Genomic DNA, 18386 nt, shown 5'->3' on the forward strand with positions numbered 1-18386 from the left:
GTTTTATTCCACAAGTTTTCTTAAGTTTACTTTTCAAGTATGCTTGTATAAATTTCATATGGAACAATTAGTACAGACATTCCTCTGTAATTCTCATATTCAAATTTACAACCCTTTTTTTTATAGATGAGAACTTTTCTATGAGAGCTCTACTGCAGTCATCTGGAATCCCACCATCTCACCAGCCCTTCTGAACAAATTAGACGTTATGTCAATGTACATTATACACATCCACATTTGAGCATTTTTTGCATATCATCTACTGTAGCTGCTTTTCCACATTTCATGTTTCTTACAGTTTTTTCTTTCTTAGTCCTTGTGTTTTATATTCAATGTACAATTTTCCTGTCATTTCCTTTGTTTTGCTTCCTGTGAATTCCCTTTTTTTTTTTTCATGATTTCTTTTTGTTTTCTTTTCTCGATTTCCTTTCTTCGGTTTCCCAGGATTTCTTTTATTGTGTTTCTCGTGATTTTTGTTATATTTCCCATTATATTATATTATATTAGTATGTTATATTACTATGTTTTTTCTGTAAATTCACTAGAGTGAATCTTGTACAATAACAAACCACATTTCTAGTCAACAGGGTTTGGCTATAGTGAGCATCTACATAAGAGAAAAGTCTTTCAAAAGACCATATTTCTAAGATAAATGAGACTTGGAAGAGCAGTAGTAGTATAAATTATTATTATACTATCTTGGGGAATTTTTTTTTTTAATGGATATCATGAATCCACCTTAAAAACCAAGTTTACAACCTACAGGCGTACGGGTATCTGCGCAGAGCTCGAGTCTTTTAAGTAGTGCGAAGATTATATTCTCATAAACTGGCATATTTTCGAAACATTATTATTATTATTATTATTATTATTATTATTATTATTATTATTATTATTATTATCTGAGACCTCCAGAGTGTCAAGGGCTCATCGAGGGAGGCTATAAATCACCCAAACCAGCTGCCATACCTTCCCTTAAATTAATTTACACTGGATGCACTCACTACACCTAAAGGCAAATACTTCCAGTCATTCACCGCTCTCTGGGAGAAAAACCTGGCTCTTATCCCTTTCTTGACTGTAATTAAATTTAACTTCTATGGATGTCCTCGTGATCACTCCCCACCTTCCATATAACAAAACATTTCATCAGATGATATCCTATGAATCCATTCAAAAGTTTATAGACCTCTATCATATCATCCCTCTTTCTCCTGTTACCCAGAGTCTGCAATTCGCATACTCGCAATCTGTCCTCAATCTAAATCCCATAATTCGGATATAATTTTTGTAACTCTTCTTTGCACCCTTTTCACAACTTCTTTATCCCCTTAGAACCCCAGAGACCAAATCTGCTCATAATAATCCAGGTGTGTTCTTTTCAAACTTTATAAAGAAACAGGATCACTTCTTTATCTTTACATGTCAAGGTTCGCTTCAACATCGCAATTATCCTCTGGATTGTATTTGCTACTTTTGCTATGTGATCTTTGAGCTTTAAAACATTTATTTCTGTATTTGGTTAAAAAAAATATTGCTATGAAAGATAGCTGTTTGGGCTGTAATTCAAAAAATAAAAAATAAATAAAATAAACATAGCCACAACCTGAACAATAAATAGGGTTTACAATTCTCACATTCTGTTTTATTTTAGTTTATTATTACTTTTTAATTTCTACAATTGAACTTCTGTTCCAATAATTTAGAATTCGAGTTTAAGAAGAGTTTAACTAATTCTTCTGGATTATGCAAAACCTTTATTGCATCATATTTGAACATTCACTTCGAATATCGTCTGCTTAAATGTCTTTACACATTTTCTAATGGCATTTTCTACTCTGAAGTATTGGTACTTCTGATCGCAACGTTTTCAGTATACATATTTCTTTCCATTTTGATACTATTTCAAGGAGAATAAGGTTCACTCATTTCCGAAAGAAATTGAATTTGAACGAAGATTGAAATTTTTGTTTTCTCCCAATGCAAATCTCATCGATTGGATGAACTGGAAAATGAAAACTCGATTCCTCTCGTAGTACCTACGAACATTTATAAGTGCTTTTAAAATGAAACCGAATTTCCACTGCTAGTCTGTAATCATGATTACTCATGACTAACCGATCCTATGTTATTTGAATTTAGTTTAAAGAAGATGAATAGAATTGTATATGCCTTTATTAAAGCAATTGTTACGAATATTGACTATTATGTAAGACTATATATATATATATATATATATATATATATATATATATAAGACTTATAATATAATATAATATATATATATATATATATATTATATTATAATATATAAGACGAGAGGAATCCTTTTATGGGCTTTTTCAGTTGAAGGTGAGTTAGGCGATCTCATACGGTGGTAACAGGGTTTTTTCTCCCGGAAACTCGGGTTTTTCATCCCGCATACAGACAAATCGGCCTTCAGAACACGCGCAATTTACAGACAAAAATACTATTGGTGGTGATGATGATGGGTGATAAATGGCGTTGATGGTAGTAGTGTCGTAGTTGGAGAATTAAGTAGTAGTGGAGAGGATGAGATGTATCTAGCGAAGTAGAGTAGTGTGCCCTCCCACGATGAGTCCTTGGACTCCCTGGAGGTGTCACGTAGTAGTAATAATAATAATAATAATAATAATATATATGTAAGGACTTATGAATATATATATATATATATGTGTTAAAGATACCAAGCACTTTTATAAGCTAGGTTATAATCCTTTTTTTCCCAAGTAAGCAAACACACAAGGAAGTCAAGTTTGCGCCTGCACGTAGTGCAAGTCTGAGCAACTCGTGCTAAAGGTGGAGTAAGCTCCGATCACTTTCCTTAATATTTTCCCCTAATGCAAAGCACACCCCCTTGCGGAGATGTATGATGCTATGCATTAAAGGTAATGGCAACTACCCAGACCAGTTTCGACCTTTATTGAGGTCTCATCAGTGGGAGCCAGACCATAAAAATGCCAAGGGTGAAGTAATGCAGAGCTTATAAATTTTACCTAAACAAGTTGCCACAAGGTGCTTTGACCTTGTTAATAAAAATATCCGGATGAGAGTAAGATGTAGAAAGTTTTTTAACTTGGATATACTATGTTAAAGATATCAAGCAATTTTATAAGCTAGGTTTTAATCCTTTTTTTTCCCAAGTAAGCAAACAGACATAAATCAAGTTTGCGCCTGCACATAGTGCAAGTCTGAGGCAACTCGTGGTAAAGGTGGAGCTTACTCCACCTTTACCACGAGATTTTTATTTAGCGTATAAAATTTCTTGGTATCTTTCATAGTATACCCAAGTTAAAAAATTTTCTACACACACACACACACACACACACACATATATATATATATATATATATATAAATGGGGAGCGTCGCTTGCCCACTTAGGTTGGGTGTGCTGTCATGTGGCTTTTGCAACCTGCGCTACAAAATTCACGTCAATTTGATTTTATGGTTGCATTTTTATCGATGTATGAACGTTTTAAGAGTGCATCAGCCCATCAGCACTCAATTTAATTGTTCCAATACAATTATTTGCAGGATAAATTTGAATAATTTAATTTACCAGTTAATATAATTTTAAATATGGAAAGCATAAAAGTCAAATGAACAACAGCTATGCTTCACGCCCGCCATTGATGTGAGAAGCACAAAGGGTTTACACTGTTTTGGTGAGATTAGATTATCGTTGGCACTGATAATCCGAATTTTAACACGATTTTTAAATACACCCATATAATGCGCACAGAAATCGGAAAAAGTAATCATTAAACTAAATTTATTATAGTCTAAAAAACTTCCAACATCTTTCTCTAAACCCAGAGTAATTTTAATAATAAGCATACCTTTTGGCAACTTGTATGTATAGGTAAATATGACTTCTCCATCTCCCGCCTTAGTGTCACTGCCTCTGGGTTTGGCTCCCACTGATGATAGCTCAATAAAGGTCGAAACCGGTGTGGGTAGTGGTCCTTCTCTTAATGCATAACACTATACATGTCCACAAAGAGATGTGATTTGCATTAGGGGAGATATTAAGACAAGTAGTGATGAGCGCTTGGTCCACCTTTATCACGTGTTGCCTTAGTCCTGAAGATACTTCAGGCACAAAGTTTGTTTGCTTACACTTGGATAAAGGATTATCAAAAAAATAGAAATCACCTAATGCCTTTTTATTTCAGTATATACAGGGAGTAGGCGAGGCCGTTTTTAGCCCTATCTAACTCTTTTGGAGACTGCATGGGCAGTTCAATCTCCACTGGTACCCAATCAGAGATAGCTGGCCCAAGGCTATCACTAATTAAGCGGCACGCAGTGAAGAGAGACGGCTCTACAGGTGCCTCCATCTTGTGGTCCCTAACCCTAACACTCGTATTTAATGTCTGAAGTAATGTGGGTTCTACGGTCGATTTTCTTGAGTTTACTGACGAAAAACCCGACTTTACGGGAGAAAAAACCTGCTTGCTTGTGCCAGAGATCGACTAACTCGAAAACCGGTCGAAAAAAGACTTAGAAAAATTTCCTTTAGTCGCCGACTACACTCTAAACGTGCGGCCAAGCGCTGTGGTATGCAAACACCACATCCACTGAGCCACAAAGGATTAAGCTAAAGTTATTATAATGGGAAATTATTATTTTTCCGGATTGAACCAAAGAATGGTTGAAATAACTGGTATTAATTATTTATTTATACACAAGTTCCAACTTCCATCAGCTATAATCAATCATACAATCCGTGAAAGATCTGGCAGAAAACGGGAGATTCAGTAGACCGTCAACACTGTTTCCCATTGTAAATATGGGCAAAAGAAAGTTATAAACTCTTTATAGAACAATTATTTGTCTATATCGGTGTCCGAAACAAGTCAGTTCACACTCTTCAAGCATGCTAAACAGATGCTAAGAGTTTGACCCGTTGCACACTGTACGTTTGTCCAATGGGCTCAAAGGTATTCGAAGTATTTTTGACCGCAGATCCCGGCTATTAGCGCGAATGTGATGCAATGCTTACGCTTACCTTTGCGCTCAGTTCAGAAAAAAATTTAAAAGTAGTCCTTCGTGGTGTCTGTGAAGACATTGACACAGCAGAAATCGCTGCTGACCTAAATTCTCAGGATCTGCCACCAGTCAAAGTGAGCAGAATGTACAAAGCAGACAAAACTCCCATGCCATTAGTCCTTGTTGAGATTCACAAAATATATAAGGATATCTACAACTTAAAAACAGTCTGTGGTCTCATCGTCACACCGGAACCACTCCGTAAAAGATCATCTTCTGGGCAGTGCCACAGGTGCCAAAAGTTTGGCCATGCCCAGAATCTATGCAGATCAGAATATAGATGTTTAAAATGTGGAGACAGCCACCCAACCAATAACTGAAATAATTAGAGCATTCCTGCACTAAGCCAAGGACCACCTCGGCCAAATGCGCCAACTGCAGTGGCCCTCATCCGGCGAACTACAAAGGATGTACTCAACACCCAAAGAACAGACGGATGGAGGCAATCAGTCAGCCCTCCTCCTACAGTACAAGAACTCCAGCGGCCCAGACATCAAAACCGGAGACTCAGCGACCACAGTCGGAGACCTCCAACCAAAAGCAAACAAGAAGTTATGCCGATGTGACCCGTACAATTAGGCCAATTCCAGAACAAAATCAACCAAGAGCACCTAAAAACCTAACAGCTATTATCACGGCCTCACTAGCAAACATGCTACAAAATTTTAGCCTATCAAACCCTACTGAAACCTCCACTAAAAGATTTCTTCGTGAAACACAGGTCATCCTCACAGCTCTCATAAATGAATAGTAACAAACTCATTCCAGCATCTCTTTAAATAGTTGCTTGGAACGCAAATGGCCTCAAAAACAAAATCCTGGAACTCTGTCCCTTCACATCTAGGTATCAGCCAGATGTTATTCTAATCAGCGAAACTCATCTAAGACCCTCAGACAATCCTACAATACGGGGCTATCACCTATACAGAAATGACAGACTACTCTACAGAGGCGGTGGCACTGCCATCTTCATTAAAAACTACATTAAGCACCACTCTGTGAGCATTCCTTCAACCACTAACCTTGAGATCACAGGAGTGGAAGTAGTCACCAGCTCCACTGGCAAACTGAAAATCTACTCAGCTTACAACCCTCCCCAAAAATCTCTACTTCACTCTGATCTAAATGCCATCTTAGGCATCAGAGGGCCCACCATTATTGCCGGGGATCTGAATTCCAAGCATCCTGAGTGGAATTGTTCAACCACAAACAAGAATGGTTGCATCCTTTTCAATTACTTAGGATCAAGCAACGCTGTTATGGCAGGCCCCACCGAACCAACTCATCTCAGTACGTTCGGCACTGCTGACATCTTGGATATAGCTATCCTGCAGGATATTAAACTTCAGTACAGTATCATATCTATGGATGAACTATCATCCGATCACAATCCAATTCTGCTGCAGCTGGGAAATCAGGAATTCCTGTGTCCTCCTCACTCCTACATTGTATGGGAAAGACTGTCAGCAGCACTCAAGGATTATATTGGACCTGTTCCTCACATACGCACAAAAGAAGAAGTAGAAACTGCAGTTACAAATCTCACACAACAAATTAATTCTGCTATAAAGGTAGCTTCCTCCTACAAATCTGCCCGCAAGCCAGATCGTTTGCCTGAAGACATCATGAACTTAATCAGAGATAAAAACAGCTCGAAAAAGAAACAGCCCCTGTGCACCACAAGACAAAACAAATCTAAACACACTAAATGGGGCAGTAATAGATGCACTGAAAGCTCACAGAGACTATGTATGGGATGAAAAGTTATCCTCCATTTCACCTAGTGATCACTCCATCTGGGGACTACTGAAAAATACCAAAAACAAAGGCAGATCCCTTCCCCCAATATTAACTGATCAGGGCCTTGCTCATACAGATGTGGACAAAGCAGAGGCTATAACGCACAGCTTGGAAGAGCAATGCAGGCCTTCGTATGGAAACCTTGACTTTGACCACATACATAAGATTCACAGCAAGGTCAGACACTCACTCAAACTTCCTATCACCAGCACTGACCATATTGCATCAACATCACCTGCTGAGATATATGACATTATTAAAAATTTAAAGAACAAAAAAGCTCCTGGACCAGACGGCATTACTAATCATGTGATTAAACTTCTGCCCCGGAGGGCAGTAGTGTACCTGACCAGTATAATAAATGCAATTTTAAGATTTCACTATTTTCCTTCCACCTGGAAACTGGCTGACGTAATTCCCATACATAAGCCAGGCAAAGAGTCACACCTACCCCAAAATTATCGTCCAGTCAGTCTCATCTCAAATCTGGGTAAGGTTGCAGAGAAGGTCATCCTCTCACGACTTCAGACCTCAATAAATGACCTAAACATCCTTCCAAAAGAACAGTTTGGTTTTAGGCAACACCATAGTACTACCCAGCAAATTCACAGAATTGTTGAATACATCACAACCAGCTACAACTGGCGCCAGTGCACAGGCGCTGTTTTCCTAGACTTATCCAAAGCATTTGACAAAATCTGGCATTTTGGACTCTTGCACAAGCTTATCTCAGCCGGCATCTCACCTAAAATGGTTCATTTAATCCACTCATATCTTCAAAATAGATCAATGCAAGTAAAAATCAACGGTTCTACATCCTCCCTGCGCCACATCTTTGCTGGAGTGCCGCAGGGATCTCTACTGGCTCCATTGCTGTTCTCTGTATACATGTCAGACATCCCACACAATCCGATGACTTCCATTTTGGCCCTATATGCGGACGATACGGCAATACTAACGAGATCTCTCAGACCCCTTTTAATTACCAGAAAGCTTCAAGAAAACATTCTAAAGCTGGAGGGTTGGTTCTCTAAATGGAGATTGGAAGTCAACCCCCAGAAAAGCTCAGCCGTTCTTTTCTCAAAAAGGCCAATGTCTCCTGTAGGAGATTTGTTACTATTCAATACTAAAATTCCCTGGCAGTCAGAAACAAATTACCTGGGTGTAATTCTCGACAAAAAGCTATCTTTCAATCAACACACCAAGTCTGCATGCACAAAGGCATCTAAAGCCATAGCACAGATCTATCCGCTAATTAATAGAAATAGCAAGCTCAGCAACAGAATCAAATTGCAGCTATACCAGTTGACGATTTGTCCTATAATCAGCTATGCCTCACCTGCCTGGAGCCACACCTCTAATGTTAACATCATCAAAATACAGCGAGTGCAGAACAAGTGCCTGAGAATGATTTTGAACGCCCCGTGGTATGTTAGAAACACTCAACTCCACAGAGACACAAATATTCCCTATATTTTCTCTTTTCTACGATCCTTAGCCACCAAGTTTTTCCTAAAGACGTCCACACATCCCAACGATTTGGTTCAACAAGCTACAGCATACGATCCAACGGACATATTCAAATATAGAAGACCAAAAGCTATATTGGCCTCCTTTAGTGATGCATAATCTCCATGCCCAATCAGGGCGAGCATTCTGCTCATAAATTTTACCTTCACTGCAACCACAACAGATAGCGGGGAATATGAAAAGCATCTTGCTTCACCCCTAAAGACATAAATGTCAATTGTCAATGTTTACGCTTCAAAAAGTGTCCTCTTCATGAAACATTAGTGTATTGTATATATATATAAGAGGATTTCTGATTTTATTATGAAAAGGATGCATTACATTTCAACAAAGCTTTCTGTAATATAGAAATCTCAGCCAGGACTACTTTAAATATCTTAGGCTCAGGGTTTATGATATATACTGATGTACATAGCATCAATGTGCCAGTAGTCTAATTTTACACTGAATTTACTGGTCTTCCCCTCAATGAGTTTCTTCTTGGTGGGTCGTAAAAGAGATATATCAAATCCCAATCCTCTAAATGTTGCAGTTATTAGAAATTTATCTCCTTCTTTAGCACAAAGTATCTTCTTTCCTGTGTGTGACGCGCTGTATCTCACTTCCCCTTTTATCAAAGCCAGTGGCTTTAAACTAACCTCACAGGCATAGTGTTTAAAACCACTTTCGATTAAATATCCTGAAATATGACGGATTGTCATCGACCCTTTCAACATTTCCAGGACAAAAGGAATGCGATTGGTTTTGCACATCGGCGAAAGATTCTCCACTTGTTTCTTAGTATTTGAACTTTCTTCTGGAGAAATTAAGGAAATGTTAATGAATTCTGCTGGGTAAGAGGGAACCCTTGGAACTTCTAGATTGCTTCCAATCATTGACTGAGAAGTCAATTTCATGTTAGTTTTCGAAGTCTTGGATAAAGAACAAATCTGATCGGATGCGAACAATTTAGTCTCTGAGACGTAATTAAGTTCCTCAGGTGACATCACAAGAAACCTAATATGAATGAAAAAATCTTCTAAGATATTTCGTAAACTGTCTGGATTCACTTCAACCTTTTCTTTTTGGAGATGGTTCAAGCCCCATTTATGAACAGCAACAAACAGACTGTATTCTGAGGGAAGTGTCAAGGAATCGCTACTTACTATGAGCTGCACGGTATCTTTGTGGCAATCCAAGAAATCGGAAGACATAATGATGGATTCTGTTTCTTTTTGAAACAGTTCTACACATTTGCCGATTAACTTTCCTATATCCATGAGTCTTGCAAATTCGTAAACTCTACATACACATTCATTTTTAACTGTGGTATGTTCCAACAGAAATTCTTTACAGTTTTCCTTAAGTGATGGTATTTGGTATTTTTCTGCTGCGTAGTAAACTTCTATTGCTGTGTCTATGGATGAAATGGAAACCTCTTCGGTGTATAGGAATCTGTAAAAGATATCAAACTATTGAATTATGATTATGCAACGTAAGTAATACGAAAACTTCAATGTTAAAGTAATCATCAAAATATAGGAGAGCAAATACAAAACAATTGTTTGAAATCACTCACGTGATCATGATGTAGAATGCTCTCGGTGTTATGTCAAGAACTCTTATGTCTTCCTCTTCTTTTAATGGAACATTCAACATTGCTTCGAACTTAGGATTTCGAAGAACAAGTAACAACTTGTTGGCTTTGATTGTTTCACGTTTTTCTCCTTCACCAACATCGAAGGTTACATCGGACAGTTGTGGATTCTTTAATACAGACTGAAGTACTTCAGTTTCCATATTTATGGCTGAAATATGTAAAAAAAAGAAGTGATGCGATTATAGTTCTATCACGCTTTTTAATTTCTGTAAAATGTTGCCTTAGAAATATGGAATTTAACTGAAATCATTAAACCTCCTGTTCTCTCTCCCCAAACACAGAGTTACCTTCATGCATATGAAATGAGAGGTAACGTCCCACTAGAATAATTCTTAGAAACTTATTTTTTAACTGAGTTTTTCTGTCAATTACCTAACCATCCTATTAAAGCAATTTTTGTCTAAGTAAAAATATGCATTCGATGCAGATGATTACTTCTTTCATAGTTGATATGGATATCGAATCAGTTTTGTTTAAGGTTAATTTTTGTAAGAAGTTAATCAACCTATCTGGGAAAAGTACTCATGAATGTTAGAGTATGCAGTACATAAATGCTGCTATAATTTCGTGCCAAAAATCATCTTGTCTATAAATAAACAAACAGAATAGCGGAAAGTGTAGTATCTCGCATACTTTGTTCATCAAAGCGATAAAAAGTTACCATATATTATTGAGCTCAAAATTAAAAATAGTAGTAAACACATCCAGCTGCAAAAATACCACTTCCATCCTATAGCGTTAGGCCTAAGAAAAAGCATTTATAGGATCGATTTCAGTCGTCTAGGGGGGAAACTTTTTCTAAGCCTTTCTTCGAATGATTTCCGAATTAGTTGATCTTTGACATGAGCAAGTAGGTTTTCATTTCCTGAAAACTCGGCTTTTTAATCAAAAATCTCAAAAATTGACAGTAGAAGACCTCTCAGTATTACGAACATTAAAACGAGTGTTAGGGATTACAGCCAAGTGGTGATGTCAGCTCTCTGCCATATATTATATGAGCATAATGAATCATATTTTGACACAGTGAAAGTGGACATTATACGATAGCGTGCCAAGGAAAGAAGTCTGGAGGTGTCTGAGGGAGAAGAAGGTTCCGGAGAAATATGTCAGATTGATGCGGGAGATGTACAGAAATGTGAAGACAAGTGTTCGGACCTGTCTTTCAAGTAACAGTTGGCTTGCATCAAAGGTCAGCATTAATTTAACATCTCTGCACACAGCAAGAGGACATCTTGCTGTGTGTAGATTCAAGAGAAGAAGCAGGAACTAAACTGGAAAGATGGAGAAAAGTACTGGAAGAGAGAGGTATGAGACTGAGCAGAAGTAAGACAGAGTATATGTGTTGCACAGTGGGCGGCGGGCAGGAGACAGATCTGGAGCTGGAAGGAAATGTCACCAGGAAGGTGAGGGACTTTAGATACTTAGGTTCAACAGTGGAAGAAGATGGAGGAGCTGAGAAGGAAGTGGGATGCAGGATACAAGCGGGTTGGAGGAACTGGAGGGAGATGGCTGGAGTGTTATGCGATAAGAGGGTGCCGAAATCTGAAAGGCAAAATCTATAGGACAGTAGTGAGGCCAGCTATGACGTATGCTATAGAAACTGTGGCCCTTAGGAAAAATAACATCAGCAGGATGGAAGTAGCAGAGATGAGAATGCTTAGGTGGATGTGCGGTGTGACCAGAAAGGATCGTCTGAGAAATGACTATGTGAGGGGAACAGTGAAAGTTACGATCTTAGGAGCGAAGATACAGGAGGCATGGTTGAGATGGTTTGGTCATGTGATGAGGAGGGAGGACGAATATGTGGGAAGAAGGGTCATGCAGATGGATGTGCAAGGAAGGAGGAAGCGTGGGCGACCAAAGAAGAGATGGAGGGAGCTGGTAGAAGAGGACTTGAGAATGAAGAACTTGGATGTGGTGACAGCCCAAGAGACAAGAGGATGTGGAGAAGACTCATCATCAACAGTGACCCCACTTAAGTAAGAGAAGCTGCAGAAGAAAAAGAAGAAGAAGAAAGTGGACATTATCATCAGTTTCCTGATGATAATGTCAACTTTATATACTCACTATCTCACACTACTCTAAAGGTATCAGAAGTATACTATGTCTACATGATTACGTTTATGTTATTATTTATCTGCTATGCACAATGTTCCTCCCAATTCTGTACTAATTGTCAGCACTCCAATATTGTTATATCTAATATTTCGTTCTTCTAAGGCCCTTCTGAATGAATTAATCCACCTTGACCTTATCTTCCTCTGAGTCTCTTTCCTGTCATCTTGCATTAAATACTTGATTTGCTAACCTTTCCTCACCCCTTCTATTTAAGTGACCATATCACCTTAGATTAGTTCTACTTAGACATTCTTGAATGCTAACACTGTCAAGTTTTATTCTAATATTTTCATTTTTAATATGATTCTACCATTGATTCCATTGGTTCGCTCTCCTAATTTTTCTCAGAACTCTCATATCTGTGGTCTCTGGTCTTTGATCTAGTGCTTTATTTATAACTCACCTCTCAGATCCGTAAATTAAAAACCGGTTTGAACACTATCTTTTGTTCTGATAGTTTGGTTGTTTGGCTAATTTCATATCTTGCCAGCTGAATACATTTTTATTCCATATAAAACTGTATTCAGCTGGTTACCTACCATATCGTCTTTGCTTATTCCTTAGTGAAGATGGTATTTTAAATCTATAAACAGATAACACTCAATTTATAGATATAACTTTCCCTTTTCACTATCAAGCGTGCCTAAATAGCTGAAATACTTTAATTGTTCCATAGGCTTATCCATTTAGGATGCAGCTGATGTATTCAATACTGCATTTTCACAGTTTCGATATAAAGATTTCGTATAAAGCAAAGAGCTAAGTTTGATATCCAATTGTAATATCAGATTTAATGCTATTTTGTTTCATAATGTGATATATACAGATGACGAATTAGAGGTAAGATAATATGAATCCTTATATTACTCATGATTTTACATCAGACTATTAAAACTTACCAAGAATGGCAAAGCTGCAGGAGTAGATGGTATACTCCCTGAATTCCTAAAACATCTTGGTCAACATGGCCAAATATAGCCGGCTGCCCTTTTCTCAGAAATCATCATGACTGGTAAACTACCAAAGCTGTGGCGGGAAGCCAAAATTATTGCCGTGCCCATACCAAGGAAAGATCCAAATGATGTGAAAAACCTACGACCTATCTCCTTGCTTAAAAAAAAAAAAAAAAAAAAAACTACCTTTAAGCTCTTTGAAAGAATTCTCCTTAAAAGAATTTCACCACTCATCGAAAGAGCGCTCCCGACTGAACAAGCTAGCTTCAGACCAGGAAGAAGTTGCTGTGACCAGGTCCTGGCCCTGACAACTCAAATTGAAGTAGGCTTCCATAAGCAACTTAAATCTGGAGCCACTTTCATTGACATAACATCTGCTTATGACACTGTCTGGATCAGGGGCCTCCTCCTAAAACTAGGAAATATTATAAAGTGTAATAAAACTTTACAACTTATTGAATCTATTCTCTCCAACAGAAAGATCCGGGTCCATATTGGCAAAAAAAAAGAGGAGGCCCAGATTCCTTCACAACGGTCTTCTGCAGGGCTCTGTGTTATCCCCTATACTTTTTAACATCTACTTGTATGATCTACCTCATACCAGATCAAGCAAGTATTGTACGCCGATGACCTAGCGATCTTACATCAATCCACCTCCTTTACCAACCTAGAATCAACCTGGAATACAGACCTGAACACCTTGGAAGAGTACTTCAAGCAGTGGTACTTGGCCAAATCCAACGAAAACAGTGTCCTCAGTATTTCACCTGTACAATGCAGAGGCGAATCGACAATTCAACCTTTCTTTCTGTGGAAAAATGGTAGAACACAGGCCTCACCCAAAATACCTTGGAGTGAGCCTGGAACAGAAGCCTAACCTATAAAAGGCACATCATCAACCTCTCTAATAAAATTAAAACCAGAAATAATACCATTTCAAGGCTTGCTGGAACAACCTGATGTTGTGGTGTAGAGGTCCTAAGGTCGTCTGCACTATCTCTCGCATTCTCTGCAGCAGAATATTGTGCCCCTGTCTGGGAAAGAAGCACACTAACATTATAGATACCCAGCTAAACTCTACCATGTGCACAATTAGTGGGACAGTGAGAAGCATCCCTCTCTCCTGGCTGCCTGTTCTATCTAACATTGCTCCACCACACATAGGGAGAAGACAATCCTCGATTAAGGAATTTAATAAAGCAATGAGCAACCCACTCCTGCCCCTACACCAGACTCTCATAAACCCACCTAGTCTTCGCCTCAAATTTAGAAAGCCTCTCTGGTCCATGGGCAAACTCTCTTCAGCTGTGCTGCCATCAATATCTGACACATGGAGAGAATACTGGTCCAACAATCTCCAACAAACGGCTTCCTGGTAGAAGATCCCTGTGCTCCGCAGCCTGGTTTTGATCTTCCTAGGAAGAATTGGTCATCAATAAACAGGATCAGAGCTAGTCAGGGCAGATGTGGCTATCTTCTACATAAATGGGGCTGTCAGATCACCCTTATTGTGATTGATCTCCCGTGCTCAGACGATTACTCATATTGTATACGACTTCCCAAGGCGCCAATTTCGTGGTGGCCTACAGGACATCCACAAGGTGACCGATGAGGCCTTGAATTGGCTTTCCAGGCTGGGAAGCCAATTCAAGGTGGTTATGAAGGTTATGTGGCAGAGGTTATGGAGGAAACAGAAGATCACGTCCCGTCTCACCACGAAGCCGTCATTCTCGTAGTCACTCACATAGTCCTTTTCATAGTATCAGCAGAACTCGTCCTCATGTTAGAAGATGATGATGATTAAACATCGGATACAGCTACATTTATGTTGTGAAGTGTTGTGAGAACATACAGCCTTGTCACACTTGTTGTGGCAGGACGATAATTGTCCCTGGCTTGATTATGACAAGTTACTTTTACTTTATTTTTTAAAAAAGGAAAGACTTAGAAAGCAGGTTGTGCCTTTTATGTATTGAACTTTTATATGTTAAGATTTTCCTCATTTTTTTCTGGATATTGTGATTTTACCTTTCACTAACCAGTTTCACGTGGCCATAAGCATCAATAAATAAATCAGAATATTTTTCTATATTTCATTCAATTTAAACTGCTAATTTACAGCTTAAATATAGACTATGTATTACTCTCTATAATGCTCCATTCACCCCATAAAATTGTAGTGTTTTGGCTTTACTGTGGGCACCTTGTCATATGCCTTTTACAGATCGATAAAACTCACGTATACAGATCCTTGTTATTTTCCCATGATTTATTTGTCTTAAAATCGAAATCTGATATTGACAACCTGAACCGAGCTGTTCCTCTCCAAGTTTCTCTTCGACAAGCTTTCTCAAACGTTTTTCAAGTATGTTTGCTTAATTCTTACTTGAAAGACTTAGTAAAGAGGTTTTTCTGTAATTCTCGCATTCAGCTTTATTTCCTTTTTTTCTAGGGGTTTCCTTTATACCTCCACACTTAAGCATTTCTGGTCGAATATCATCTACTCCAGCTGCCTTTCCAAATTTCAGGTTGTTGATGGCTTTTTCTACCTCAAGTATTGATATGTACTCCTCTTTGCATTCCTCTTGAAAAAATATTATGGTTCTGTCAAAATTTTAGTATTCTTGTTTCACTTAACAGTATTTCAAATTAAGTAGGAGAGTGGACAGGGAAATTACTAATGCGTTGGATGGCGAAAACGATGGTCTTGTGCATTGTAACATGGAATACAATGGAAACTAGCGTGAACTATAATACATATGCAACCATTGAAAATACTAGAACCGCAAATATATGTGGGAAAAGCTATCAATAAACTTATTTTTATATATACAAATGCTCGAAGTTTCAAATATGGCAACATCTTAAAGAGAAAGGAATCGACTTCCTTGTGTAATGAAAAAGAATTATAATAATTTTAATAACTTGAACCATTTCAATGAGTGGAGGAGTCTGATGATAAGCAGATCAGTAGTGCAAACCTGTACACTGAAACACTGAATTTAAGGAAAAAGAATATTCCTGATAACAGGTATGACTAAGGAAATCATGCAGAAAACTGCTAATAAAAGAAATTAATGGGAAAACTATAAATTACGATGTATAGAACAGTTCTATTAGGAATATAAACTTCATGCTAGGAAGGTGAACTGACAGAGTAAGGAAGAAAAAATTACGCTGCGTATTAGCTGAGCGTGGCACTGCTGTTCAAAAATAATCTGGAGAAATTCTTTTACTATGTGGCCAGTTTGTGGATGAATGACCTTAGAGGATGGAACAGGTTCAGGTGATCAATGCAGATGGCATTTGGTATAAATAGATTACAAGCTGTGTATCACAAATGAAGCTAGAGATTTAGCGGTGGTGGTAGACGGAGAGTTAAAGATGACATATTGCTAATGTAGTCCTTAAGATGTCTTGAATATTGAAGAACACATTAACAAGTAGAGATAAGGAAGTTGTTATTCCTCTGTTATAAAATCACCCACGCTGCTTGTATAGGAGTCTGTCAGGAACAAGTCGTCTGCGAAGGCTTGCGGACGAACAGAACTTCCTATGTGCAGCAACTGACCGAAGCATTTAATGACGACTGTTTCCGACCCATATCTCACCTAACTCTGGGCAGGAAAATGAAGAGGATCGGTATTGGCAGTCGGATTCCTATAAGAAACGACTGATTTCTGCGAAGAATCGAAAAGTTGTCTACAGTAGTGTTAGCAACGCTGGGATTGGACACTGGAAGAATGGAAAAAAGTAATATGGTCCGACGATCAGGTACACCTTGTTCTGTACCGATGGTAGCAATCCTTAATCTTTACAGATAATGAGCTCAAACTATTAATGAGCTAAGTCTTTTTGGAGAGACAGACAGACAAAGAGAGAGAGAGAGAGAGAGAGAGAGAGAGAGAGAGAGAGAGAGAGAGAGAGAGAGAGAGAGTACTTTTACCATCCATCGTGGCAGAAAACATTAACACTCGTATCATTACTCATCATAGTTTCGAGTTTTTTGTCGATTTTATTAAATGTATAGATTAAAACTCGAGGTTGGAGAAGAAATTCCACTTCCCGTGCTAATGATCGAGTAAATCGGCCACCAAAGAAAGGTCTTGAAATATGAGTAAGTTTCGCTAGTCAGCTACTTGAATATCTTATAATGGACTTTCTTCAGACACCCTAACGCTTCACAGAAATCGTCATATTCTTGGCAAATAATAATAATAATAATAATATTGAGAGGATTCTACATTACAGACATTAGAATAATTTCTAGGAAATTATGTCTTTTCTTTGAACATAATCAAGACATTTCATGTAGCATATTTCATTTACTCAATACGTACGTAATTTTGTTTCTTGCGATTAACTATTCCAGGGTGATTATGCAGTACTTTCGAAATGCCGTTTGTTCCAAGAGCGCTAGATCGCTGGAAGAAATAATGTTCTAGGTTTGTTCTAGTCGCCGTACAGAGGAACTTCATCGTGGCTTTTTTTTTTTTTTTTTTAAACCTCTTCTACTTTAGTCGATCTTTGGCACACACAAGAAGGGTTTACTCACTGATAACTAACTGAAGTCTTTTCTTTTTAAATTTTATTTATTTTTCATGTCACAACTCCAAAAAAATCGACCGCAGTCATAACATTACTTCAGAAAAATTATGTATATATTTTAGGGCGATGCTAGGAAATCATTTACAGCCTTGAGTTTAGCTATCAGTGACAGCTTATGCTGGAACGACTGCCCATCTATCTTCCAATAATCAAGGGCTGAAAGAGCCGCCCACTCTTTCAGAATAAACGTTGTAGAATATATTTTATTTTTAATATATGACAGAAATATTATTGCAACAAGTGGCCATTGTTAACGAACTAATTTATCAATAATAGATTTATTTAGTTTATTCGAGTAGTCTATTAACTATTTTATAGTTTAGCCTTTAAAATAAATTGAAATAATTTCTTACTTTTTATGAATGTGCAGAGGAATGCAGGTCTTTGCTGACTCGAGCCACCATTGAAGACAAACTATCTGATTAAAACTGTGCCGGTTTTACCGCTATCATGCTAATTTTATCAGCATTTGTTGAGAGAGAGAGAGAGAGAGAGAGAGAGAGAGAGAGAGAGAGAGAGAGAGAGAGAGAGAGAGAGAGAGAGAGAGAGAGAGAGAGAGATTATGAAATGCCAACTCATCATAGGCGTTACAAATTGCGAAATATGTAATCGTTCACGATAAGAGCGGAGTTAGTGCTTTTACTTTCAGTTTTGGTTTGGGTT

At 38.0% G+C, this 18386-nt stretch overlaps 1 protein-coding gene across 1 annotated transcript; it reads right to left on the reverse strand.

Annotated features, from left to right (window-relative positions):
- Positions 1–8686: 8686 nt before the first annotated feature.
- On the reverse strand, positions 8687–18183 carry LOC150106099 (BTB/POZ domain-containing protein 2-like). The gene is made up of 3 exons (XM_090394484.1): positions 18077–18183; positions 9964–10192; positions 8687–9839 (listed from the first exon to the last, which is right to left on the reverse strand). The coding sequence occupies exons 2-3, from the start codon at positions 10182–10184 to the stop codon at positions 8789–8791; spliced, it is 1272 nt and encodes a 423-aa protein (XP_090250610.1). The 5' UTR covers positions 10185–10192; positions 18077–18183; the 3' UTR covers positions 8687–8788.
- Positions 18184–18386: the final 203 nt, after the last annotated feature.

Source organism: Typopeltis vanoorti, chromosome 6, assembly GCF_054136105.1.
Source record: "Typopeltis vanoorti isolate ZY-2024b chromosome 6, IOZ_Tvanoo_1.0, whole genome shotgun sequence".
In the NCBI taxonomy this organism is placed as follows: domain Eukaryota; kingdom Metazoa; phylum Arthropoda; class Arachnida; order Uropygi; family Thelyphonidae; genus Typopeltis; species Typopeltis vanoorti.

Coding starts and splice junctions, on each gene's coding strand:
- LOC150106099 (XM_090394484.1), bottom strand. CDS start 10,184: ATGGAAACTGAAGTACTTCAGTCTGTATTAAAGAATCCACAACTGTCC. Junction 9,840..9,963: donor GCATTCTACATCATGATCAC/GTGAGTGATTTC, acceptor TATCTTTTACAG/ATTCCTATACACCGAAGAGG.